We start from the raw sequence: 12,269 nt of genomic DNA, 5'->3' as shown, positions 1-12,269 counted from the left end.
TTAATAGGGGTAGTAACAGAGATCTTTTCCAGAAAGATTATATTAATCTTTAAAGGTATAGTTGCTATTTACATATTATATTCTTTCAAATATCATTCACTTGAAGACAAACAAAACAAAAAGGATTCAAAAACAACAGAATTATTCATCTGAGAAAAACAGAACCTATCAGGTTGAGGGATGAATACTGCACAAAGTCACACAAATCTTGCACACATATTTCCTAGGATTAAAGTTCCTTTTAAAACGCATGACAGAGAACTTCTAAGGCAGAGGAACAGCTATAGAGAAATTAATTTACCTTTATCTTAAGTTTATGTGTCCAACTGTGTAGGCTTTCAATGCTATATGGCATCTCAATAGACATATCCAAGGAGAATCTGCTAAATAAGGAGAGTAGAAGTAAATGGTGGTCATCTGAATTACAGAATCACAAAATGCAGGGCTGGAAGGAACCTCTAGAGATCCTTCAATCCAACCCTCTCCTAAATTAGGTTTCCCTATAGCAGGAAAGCATCCAGGTTGGTTTTGCGTATCTCCAGAGATGGAAACTCCACAATCTCTCTGAGCAGCCTGTTCCAGTGTTCTGTCACTCTGACAGTAAAGCAGTTCCTTCTTGTGTTAGTATGGAACTTGCTGTGTTCCACTGTGTACCTGTTGCCTCTTGTCCTGTCACCAGGCACCACTGAAAGAGCTTGGCCTCATCCACCCAGCTCCCACTCATTAGATATTTATGAGTGTTGACAAGATGCCCTCTCAGTCTTATCTCTAGGCTGAACAGCCTCTCAGCTCCCTCTAAGGGAGGTGCTCCAGGCCCCTAATCATCTTTGCAGCCCTCTGCTGGACTCTCCTGTGGTTCTCTGTCTTTCTTGAACTTGGGAGCCCAGAACTGGACAGAGGACTCCAGTTGTGGCCTCATCAGGGCAGAGCAGAGGGGGAGGATCACCTCCCTAGACCTGCTGGTCACACTTTTTAATGCACTCCTGTATTAATGTGTGTGGTTATTCCTTCCCAGATGGAGAGGACTCTACACTTGCTCTTGTTGAAGCTCATAAGGTTCCTCTCCACCCAAATAATGATTAATCTGCATGCCAGGATGTCACTACGAGAATGAGCTATGTTTCCTGTCCTATTTAACTGTCTGGATGGAATGAAGAATTCTGAACTACTTCGACAAATTTCTGTCCGAAAGAGTTACCATGCTGATTCCCAATGGGCATTCACAGCTTAAAAGGTCAGAATGGAGAAGAGGTCATTTGACATGACTGTCTGTATAATATGTTATGTAATGCAACCAGCTATCTCTTCATTATACCCAATGTTTTTATTTATCTAAAGCAAAACTTCTTACTAGGCTATTAAACTAGCTTTCAGAGAAGGCAAGTTCATCATATTTCCCTGTGTAACTGTTTCAACAATCTTCACTGCTAAAACTATACTTATTTTTAATTCAGCTTGAACTTTCAGTCTTATCTTCTTCATTTATTTCTGTAATGACATCAAAAGCAACTTGATAGGTGGTATCACAGAAAACAAGAAATAAGATGCATACAAAACACAAGATAGCATATAATGTTTCATGGAAACACTTCCCAGATTGTAGCTGGAGCTCAATGTGTGTGGCCTACAGGCTGTTTTCGTTGGAGGTGATGGGTTTTTTTCTTCGTTGTTTTTTTTAATTTCAGCCAGTCTGGCCTCATAAGTTTATTTTTTCTCTTCATTACTTCTTTGTTAGCACATTTTGGGATTGCATTAGCTACTTTTGCCATATTATCACAATGGTTGTGCATTCCAGGTTGTTTACTTACCACAGTGCTGGGTTACAGATAGTCACTATATTCCAGGATATAATCTCCCAAGCTGTAGGTCTGTAGGGCTACAAATATTTCCTCAGTATGTAGTTTTGCATTAGCCAGCCTTACAACACTTTTGTCGAACGAGTCCCCCTTAAAAAATACTCTTGACTATTTGGAGTCCTAACCTTGGTATTATTGAATGTACGATGGATTTGAGCATCCTTTGCAGTGTGTACGAGCAATTATTTTCTACCTATAGTCACACCTCCATTATCCTTAAGATGCTTGTGGATAAAATGTACAGTGGGTATGCTCAGTCCCAGAGCAGCTGCAGAACCAGACTGAAGCCAGAAAATATATATCACTAAGCATTATATAAATGTTTGCAGCTAACTTGAATGTCTTTGTATTGCTGACTCTAGGACCTGATTCTGGAAAGAGTGAAGTAGTGATACCTGAGCTCAGTCCTCACACAATAACTGTTCTTAAGTGTTTCCCCACTTATTATATTTTCTAGCTGAATTATCATTTCACATCAAAATTAAATTAAATCATTGTTTTAAATACCTTTTCTACAACAGGATGTGTTTTGTAAGAACTCGTAAATTTGTTCTTGATGTATTTATGCCAGAAATGGCACCAGATCTTTAGCAAGTCAGTACAGTATTTCTACTAACCAACAGTAATTGTACTGAATAAAAGCAAGGTAATAATAGGGAGCATTATTTCAGGATTAAATACAAGTTGAGAAAATTGCAATGGATGTGGCTTTGTGCCAGCTTTGCAGATAGAGCAGAGAAGAAACAAGAACATGCTCATGAAAAACTCTTTTCATGTGCTTCTAGTAAGGAAAATTCAATTCCCTGAAAAACATAAGTTTTAACATATTTACTGCTACCTGCATTCCTTGTGATTCTGATGGAGGATGGCCTTATGCAGAAACATTTCTGGGAACATTTTGTTTACAAGAAGTCTTACTTTGACAACAGCATTATAGTTTCAGATAATTGTATTTTTTAAATTAAAATGCAAGTGCAAAGGCTAAAATGTTAAGTGCAGTGATACTGAAAATATGGAGATCATGTAGGCTCATTATGCTTTGTGACTTGGGAATTTATGTATAATCCTTAGTAACAGAAATGTTTCTGAAACAAAGGGAAGTATTTATGATATTACCAATCTAAGGATAACAACAGATAAGAAAGAAAGATGAAATTAAACTACTCTCTCAAGGCAGATTTCAGAATAAATAGAACAAGGTTAAACACACACATTTTAAGTGAATGATTTAAAGGTATAATAAGTAAACTAATATTAATGAAAGCAACTTACTTTTTCAGTGTTTCTACTTGTTTAACACAAATCTTTTTTATTGTATCCTACAAAAAAAAAATAAAATCTTATATTGCACCAGTTATGAAATCTTGGCATGTAATTCCCGATACTTCTGATACTTCAGCTGGAGCTCCTTCTATCACTAAAATGGGATTGCCTGCAACCTTCTTTACGTCATTCATTCATACAGCCTTGTCATCCAAGTATCAGTGCAGCTAAAATTCAGCTGAATTTGCACGTGCTTGTCTCCCAGAGGCACAGTGAACTTCAGAACTCCCAGTAATACAGCTCTGAATCAGAAAGCATGACTAGTCAGACATAAGACACAGCTATATGATCTCATGAGGACTAGGACCACCAGGACCACCTGTGGCTCCTTGCCAGCATTTGAACAGAGATGACCTCCCCTCCCACCTGTACAATTCATGAGCCATCAGGGACATCGAAAGAAACAGATGGGAAACCTTGTCAGAGAAATAAGATGGATAAAAGAGAGTGTTCAGCAGATGCTTAGCTGCTGTTTAATGATGGAGATTCACAATGCCTTATTTCCTAAAGGGCTTTAAAGGAGGAACAGAAGCACAGATACAGCAGATAACTCAAAATACAAAATTTAGTTTAAACATGTTCCAACTCAAGTCAACTTCTGAAGTTCTGCCTGAGTAAATAAATCCTTAGACATCCTACAGGCTTTCCACCAATCACACCACTCCTAAGTTTGTGTTCACAAAGCTTTGTCATAACAAGAGTGACACAAACGATTATCTTTTAATAAAAAGAGAAGAAACTAAAAGGCAATCATGGACTTACACTTGTGTAACTGCAATCCCCTAAGCACAATTTTTTTTGCTTCAAAAGAAGATGCTATTTCAAGATTGTATTCCAACAAACCTGTGTGTTTTCATTCAGTGCTTTGTCCTGTTGCCATGGGGACACAGAAGCAGGCATATGAAAGGTGATACAACCGTTCTGGCAACTCAGTTCAGTGATATAGGTGACTTTGATCAGTACTGTAGAGTTTGGACATATATTTCCAACAGTTATTACAAAAATGTCCTAAAAAAAAAGAAAGACTATCTTTAATGAAATTATTAATGCCCAGGTTGTCCAAAACAATAATTTAATTGATGGTTAAGCACACTTAAACCAAAGGCTAACAAAGAAAATACCACTTGGTTTTGCAGAAGTGTAATGAAAAATGATAGTAAGACAAGAAATGTTAAGCTTTCAACAGCTCTTTGAGATTTCGGGGCAAAACTAATCAAAAAGAACTGAATTTAAAAGTCTGTTATTAAAATAAAAAAAGTTATGATTTACAAAGTTACAAAGGTAAGCTCCTAGGAGAGAAAATCTCTCTTTTATACAAGGTGTGGTGCATGTTTACAGAAAGAGCAATAGTGTCTAAAAGGACCAAATGTACAGTCCAAAGAAATTGCAGCTTCCCAACAAAAACATGACTCACAATCAGAAAAGATTTATCTCTAACGTGAGAAATGCAAAATCTTCAAATAGGTAAGAAACCCTGATTTCCAACATACCGGAGCATCCTGGTCCAGTAGATAAGCTCCATCACCTTCACTGATAGCTCTGCGATATTCTCTATGCGCTTGTTGCTTTTCTTTAACCTACGAAATATTTTCCAAAATGAGTGCTTTCATCCCTGTATGCAGAACACTTAGCCAATATTCTCTTACATGACATGACTACCTTGCAATCCAGTCAAGGGCTAACAGAAAAGAACTTGAGAGAAAACAAAACATTGGTATCGCACATCTTCACTCCTAAACAAGTGCTTTCAAATCCTGAAACTGAAGGAGCTGCATCAAGCTTAATGTACAGTAACATTTTACCTGCCCAATGATGTGTGTTCCATTGACAAAAGCTTCAAATCCACAAACAGCAGCTTTATCATCCAAAGGAAAAACATACTTAGCTTCAATTGGACTACTGTTTTGATTGGTGTAGGTCTGAAACATCACTACCTGAAATGAATATTTTTTTTTTCACAATTCTGCAATTCTAAAACATCAGTATCATCAGTTAGACATCAGTTTAACAGAATAATTGCACTGCAAGATACCAACACGTGTGCCACAATCTAAAGATCTATTTATACATTAGAAACTAAGTTGTAACATGCACTGGTGCTTGACAAATAGATATCTCCTGAACATGCAAGGAGCTGCAGGATTTTTACTCTCTAAATCTTTAATTAAATCTCCTCTAGAAGAAGAGTAAACCATGACCTTATAAAAGTTATCTGATGTACTAGCAGAGCTGGAGCTGCCAAGGTATTGCCTGTCAGTAAGTAGTCACTACTGCCACATGCCTGTAATAGTTTCAAAGCTAGTAACATCTAAACAAGAAGGAAGAAGATACCAAACTGCAAACATCTATTTTTAAGATACTGAAGGGGATGTTTGTGAAAGCCTGTGTTAATTCTGCATGTGTAGCATCTGTCCTCCAGTGACAGAATTTCTGTCTCTGAGGTAGCAGATTGCATCTGACTTTCTTTTCATATCTGCTCTTCTCTTTACTTCTTTTGTGTCCTAACAAAACCCCAGGAATTCCTCATTCCCACTTGCTGCCATTCTTATTGCCCTTTATTATATCATCATTTCTGGTTTATGCTTTGTACCTCAGCTTTATAGGTTGCTTTTTGCTCTGGTGGACTGAGCAATAGAAAAGATGATAATGTAAAGAAATTAATTCCATAGGAAGCAAGACAAGAAAATAAATATAATGCCCATTGAGAAAAACAGAATCAGACCACAGTTGTGTCAGAATAATTTACGCAATAACTCATGCAACAACAATTCTTTAAACTCTTTTCTCTCCTTTTTTTTCCTCTGCTTTCCTTTTTAAGGCTTCAGGAAAACTGAAAATACGATTTGCTCTTATAAATCTACTTTAGCTCTGGAAACCCCTGAACACAGATTCCTGTGCAGAAAGACAGAAATGGCAGAAGTCGGTGGAACTATAGCTTTAGCATGATGAAGACTTAACCAGGCAGAACTCAGTTACAGGGTAGATTGTGGAATTATGGAATTAGGATAGAAAAAGGCAGGTGACTTGATGGAATGTGTCCTTAGGGCATACACAGTGGGAAAAAAAAAAAAGAAACACAAATAAAACCAATCCACAACACCACAGGCTCTTACTTTTAGCCTGCCAGGTTAACATTTATTAGCTAACTTTAAAACTAGATAGCAAGTTGTTTTGTATTAATTGCTATTTTACTTGCAACAGCTATTTTAGGTTTTCCAACCGCTGGTAAAACCAAAACACATAAATATATTTCCACGCTAGGTATTTCTCACCAGTGTCAGGTGGCAAACTCATCAAAGTCTTTAAAAGGGAACAGAATGCATATGCTGCAGTGGAAAGTTTATCTGCAGTTGCAGGAGACAGAAAACTTACAAAAAAAAAGAAAAGCCAAGACTTTCACTGAGCAAGGAGCTTTTGGCACCTGTATGACAATACATCTCTGAGAATTTCAGTGGTGAGTGGAGACAGGACAAGGGGAAACGGCTGGAAACTGCAGCACAGGAAGTTCTGCACAAATGTGCACAGGAACTTCTTTACAGTGAGGTGACGGAGCACTGGAACAGGCTGCCCAGGGAGGTGGTGGAGTCTCCTTCTCTGGAGATGTTCAAGACCTGCCTGGATGCCTACCTGTGCGACCTGCTGTAGGGAACCTGCTTTGGCAGGGGGGTTGGACTCGATGATCTCTGGAGGTCCCTTCCAACCCCTACGATTCTGTGATTCTGTGATAAAAACAGTTTCCACTCAGCTTCAGGACTTCCCTTTATTTAAAGACTGAATTGCCTCTTTTTTTTTTATTTTTTTTTTTAATTGTTTAAACATTTTTTAAGAACTGAAATAATTTTTCAGGTCTGACATGGAAGAAGACAACACACAGCATACTTTACCTGTGCTACAAAGTCTATTATCCTTGCCTTGATATGAACACTTTCCAGAGGAACAGGATTTCCCAGTCTGTCTTGAAGACCAATTTTCACTGTATTTGAAATATTTGCACTGGGTAATTCATAGCCTAAAGAAAAGAGTGTGTGAAATGTTATAATTTTTTTCAAAATGTACATTTGGGAAGCGAGTTTGATAGTAATCCTACATTAATGGCCTGTGTTCATTTATGCAATTCAGAACATGTAAATTGAAAATAACACTCCTTTTCTGTCATGAATGCTTGCACTGCATTGTTGAGCTGTAGGCTGTCTAAGGGATCAAGAGCTCACAGTAGGTCTTTGAGGTCTTACAAGGTCTTTGTTTAAAACCTTGCATTTGAATTATTAAAAGACCATTTGAAGATTCATGCAGAAGTGCTTCCTGTGCTTCTCTTGAAACATGCAGTGACAGGAGGAGCTGCAACAACTGCTGGGAAATCGACCTATAAGGAAATCTGCTAAATAGATGCTATACAGATGCTACCTTGTAATGACTAATTTAGTAACACCCACAAATAAACTGCAAGTTATCTTTTAATAAGTTGGCTGGATGCAAGAATTCTAAAAGTGGTGACATATTTATAGGGAACTCAGGTAGCAAGTCAATATGCAAACAGAAAACATTTCTTACTCTCATTTTGTGAATGACACTGTGACTCCAACTCAGTGTTATGTTGCTCAGTTTGCACCCCAATTTCAGGCTGGAATTGTTTTATTTGATCTTCAGCGAGGCAAAATTTAACAACGTATCTAATTTTAACCTGTGTAGTTTTGTACACAACAAATTCATCATCCTGGTAGAAACAAAGAAAGCTATTTTACAATAAGAACAAAGCTCTAGATAACATTTTTAAAAATGTCTATCTATTATGAGGTAAACATAAATGACATCATTTTTATAACTAATAAGTAATAATTTCAATATCACAGATTGGATACTTACAGGATAATTAAGTAACAATAAATAAAGAATACTAACATATTAAATATTACTTTCCAGCAAGAACTTCCAATCTCTTCATGACTAATAACCTACAGCCTTACCTGTAAACCTGACAAAAATGATTTTATGTTTTATTGTGTAGTGATTTAGTCTGAACTGAGACATACAGGTTATACTACGTCTATTATCTATCAATGGTATAAAAAATCCCAAAGTTGGTGTCTTCTCAACTACTGTAGGATCAGTACCTCAAAGTCTGAAGAGATGCCTGCTGTTGTGCGGACTCCGTGCACGCTGCTGTAACCTGATGGGGCAGCAGTTAATGAAAAATCTCGTTTGTACAAATCTAAGCAGGATCCAAGTGCCACATCACAAACCGCCAGGAGTCGGGTTCCATCCATTTCACTGGGTGAAGAATACTTAATGCTGGCACTGTACGTAAGGAAAGATCATGCATCTGTTATTACAATTGATACTGATGTAAACACCATCAGAATTTCTGCTTACACAAGTACTTCTGAACAGATGAGGAAGAAAAATTAAATTACTTATTATTAAATAGCTGTGAGATTATTAAACATTACATCTACTTCATTTGCAAAGTAAAAAGAATACACAGAGGATAAAGTAAAATGATACTGTCATTATTCAGACCTGACAGAATCACTGAAGTAAATGCCGCTTCCCAGATTCCCAGTGTCAGTTCTTTCCACACCATGATCTTCAACAACCACTTTTGGCATTAGGAGTCCTCTAGACAGAAAAAAATCATTCACACGATGAATGAAGTTCAAGATACTTATGCATAAAGTATGTGGGCTAGTACATACTGTGCAGTCCTTAACCACAGAGGACTACATCAAAATACAGCTTACAGAAACAACAGGAAAATAAAGTATATAACAAAAAATAAATCCCAAAGCCATATGAATCACCAAGACACTGATTATATAAGCAAGTAAAGACTGCTTTTTTCATTTAGCAGAAAACAATACATTTCCTGGACTCATTGCCAAATATTCAAAATAATTTTTTAGATGTGTTATTAGATGAGTAGTTCATAGCATCATAGAATCATGGAATCACCAAGGCAGGAAAAGATCTCCAAGATTATCTAGCCCAACCATTCACCTACCACCAATATTTCCCAACTAAACCATGTCCTTTGTCCCACACCTGTATGTTTCCTGAATACAAGTTCTACATTCCTAGCAGCTGTGCTGTATTAAATTTCAAATAACCTGCATGAAATTTCTATATCAAACCAAAAGAAGATTTTAAGGTAGTAGGGGATGGATGCTCAGAAACTTCTCCAGGGTTTGATTTGCAAATCTGTTAGTGTAGTGATACCATTCTTAGACTGCTCAAGAGACATTTGATTTGCTGCTGATTGATCATCACACAAAGCCTTTTAATACAAAGTATGCAAGAAGACAAAACATTTATCTAAGTTGAACTGTTTTGTCACTTAAAAAATTTGCAATATAAGGAAAACAATGTTAATATGACTTTTGAGATTATTTCAACTTTGATAGCACTGTGTCACACATTTTTTCCAACATTCTTAAATTTTCAGTGGCTGGCATTCATTGCATAAGATGCTGATGAGGATGATAAGATGACGAGGATTTAAAAATGTCAGGCAACTTGTATTAGATTTTAGCTATGAATATTATAACCAGGCCTGAGTGAATTCACAGAATTCAGTAATTAAACCAGATGTTGTTATAACAGAAAATTATCATAATCTAAAAATTTGTCATTTAAAGTGGTCACAGGCAAATCATGGAATCAAATCATCTGAGTTGGAAGGTACACTTAAAGGTCATCTAGTCCAACTCCAGCTGCAGTGAAGGGACACCTACAGCTCAGTAAGTTGTTCAGAGCCCCATCCATCCTGACCTGGAATATCTCCACCACATCTCCAGTGCCTCATCAAACTTCTGTCAAAATCCTTTTTCCTTATGTCCATTGTAAACCTTCCCTCTTTCAGTTTGAAACCATTTCCCCTTATTCTACCACAACAGACCCTACTAAAGAGTCTGTCCCCTTCCTTCTTATAGCCCCCCCTTCAGATACTGAAATGCTGCTCTCAGATCTCCCTGCAGCCTTCACTTCCGCACTCTACAGCCCCAGCTCTATCAGCCTGTCCTTGTAGGGGAGCTGTTCCATCCTCTGGGTCATTTCTGTGGCCCTTCTCTTGAGCTCTACAAAATAATGTATAGAAGTAGGAGGACACCATCAATGGACTTATTTCCTAAAAGAAAATAAATTATCCACATGGCCATCATTCTCCTACTCTCTCAATTTTGTCATCTTTCATCTGGATTTAACTTCTCTTCGTCTTACTCAAACAGCTGCATCTCAATGCTAATCCAACTGTAAGGTAATTACAAAAGGTTGATTTTCCTTCCTGCAGAAGTGTTTAAGTATTCATATAAATGTTGACAGTAAAAATTAATTTAAACATAATGCAAAAGAGCTTCAAAAAAAGCATTTTTAAAGATGAAAATATACAATTAAAGCATATCCACTGTCACACATACATACACACACACACATACAAAAAAAAAAAAAAAGGGAATGTATATTTTTACCTGGAAAGAATTCCCATGAAATTCCTTACAGATGATGCATGGAATAAAGACCGAACATTTCCAAGACTGCCCACAAATTCTGCTGTTTCGCTTACTCTGCCAATCCTGTATACTTGTAAAATTCTCACTGAACAGCCACTGCAAAAAATTTGAGATCTTTGATTTAGAAAATGTGTACCTGAAGCCCTATTAATTACTTTCCAAATGTTTTGTAAAACACTTGGAAATAAATATTGAGAAGGAAAGTGAGCAAAACTAAAACACAAGTATCTTATTCTCCTATAAATAGACATGAAAAACTGAATATGAGCATTTTCAGTTTTTTCAACTTCCATTTGACTCTAGTGTAGGTAAATCCACTTGTTCTGCAATCCTGTTAGCTAATCAGTACTACAAAGTAGCAGAACCTGATAATTCAGTCCCAGAAGTATTTTGTGCATGACTGCTTGCATGCTACTGGAATCACTGCATAACTGTTAAACACTCACTTGTAATTGTTTTTTAACACTTGTCGTTCAACACTGAGAAATTCTTCACTCATTGGATCAATGGCATCAATCTTGCACCTCAGGGCCTGGTATTTGGCCAGAGATGATGGGTTGGGGCACGACATACTTGTTTCCCGTATATTCAGCATGTCTCTCATGAGCTAGGAAATGAAGACAGAAATTCATGAATATTTGATACATTTTAATTAAGAAAACACACAAAATAGAATAAAATTACATGCAGTGACAGTGTAGTAACAATGAAAAGAGCATGCAAAAGAACATTTCCACTTACTAGATAAAAAAGTGGAACTAAATCCCATGAAAACAAATTGGAACTAAAAAGGTGTATGAATAACAGTGATAAATGATTTCTGTACAACTCCAAAGTCTGGATGGAGGCTGTTCATGACAGCTCTGCCACACAGTATTTGTGCTCAGATATCATTTTGCTTTTGCTTCTGAGGCAATTTTTATTTAGACTGCAAACTTGTCATATTGTCCCTGATGCCAACATCCAGTTAGGGCAGTAGCATATGGCATGCATATAATTTTCTCATCAGGAGAAAGAAGGGCATTGAACAAATAAACAAAGCAAAGAAGGCTATACTTCACTGACTCATGGCAAAGCTTTATGAGACATAGTCATTTTTTTTATATCAGAAGTATCAAAAGGTTTTCATTACCAAAAGGTTTCCGAGGTTAAAAGCACTATTAATATTTATTCTTTCAGAACAACGAAGAGCCTCCTCTCTTCCTCTTTTCCCCTTAATTTCTTGTAACTTACAGAAGATTAGCTTGTGAGTGTCTTTTGCCAAAACCAAGAGCTATGGCTGCCATAATCTATGGAATTTACATCATAACTGAATCACAAGGAAGAACATTCCAGTTTGCTCTATAGTTACAACTGTGAGATCAGTGTCAGAGCCCTGAGTGTCCCCCTCCCCTCCCAAGGCTCTGGCTGCTGGGCTCAGGGCCAGTTTTGATGGTGCAGCTGCAAGGCCTGGAAGAGAGCAGTGGGAAGACTCAGTAGAAGCCTGCTCCTCCTCCATTTGAGAGATATCTTTAAGCTGAGGCTTTTGCCCTTGGTCTCTTTGCTGAGCTATACTGCAGATATGTTCAGACCCAGTTCCTGTGGACTT

At 37.2% G+C, this 12,269-nt stretch overlaps 1 protein-coding gene across 4 annotated transcripts in view; it reads right to left on the bottom strand.

The window, feature by feature from the left end:
- The window catches only part of PARP4 (poly(ADP-ribose) polymerase family member 4), a 42,421-nt gene that overhangs the window by 17,729 nt on the left and 12,423 nt on the right, over positions 1-12,269 (bottom strand). For 2 of the 4 annotated variants that reach the window (XM_052671287.1, XM_052671285.1), the window contains exons 10-20: positions 11,128-11,288; positions 10,640-10,777; positions 8,697-8,795; positions 8,291-8,474; positions 7,731-7,893; positions 7,064-7,188; positions 4,982-5,113; positions 4,670-4,756; positions 4,023-4,187; positions 3,129-3,175; positions 302-383 (exon numbers count right to left, since the gene is read on the bottom strand). In XM_052671287.1, coding sequence (XP_052527247.1) covers positions 302-383; positions 3,129-3,175; positions 4,023-4,187; positions 4,670-4,756; positions 4,982-5,113; positions 7,064-7,188; positions 7,731-7,893; positions 8,291-8,474; positions 8,697-8,795; positions 10,640-10,777; positions 11,128-11,288 — 1,383 coding nt within the window. The remainder of the gene's footprint in view (positions 1-301; positions 384-3,128; positions 3,176-4,022; positions 4,188-4,669; positions 4,757-4,981; positions 5,114-7,063; positions 7,189-7,730; positions 7,894-8,290; positions 8,475-8,696; positions 8,796-10,639; positions 10,778-11,127; positions 11,289-12,269) is intronic. The other 2 variants (XM_052671286.1, XM_052671288.1) reach the window with 2 other exon arrangements.

This window comes from Tympanuchus pallidicinctus, unplaced genomic scaffold, assembly GCF_026119805.1.
Source record: "Tympanuchus pallidicinctus isolate F22 unplaced genomic scaffold, pur_lepc_1.0 scaffold11, whole genome shotgun sequence".
NCBI classification, from domain to species: domain Eukaryota; kingdom Metazoa; phylum Chordata; class Aves; order Galliformes; family Phasianidae; genus Tympanuchus; species Tympanuchus pallidicinctus.
The sequence above is the reverse complement of the archived record's forward strand: the minus strand, read 5'-3'. Positions and strand labels throughout refer to the sequence as shown.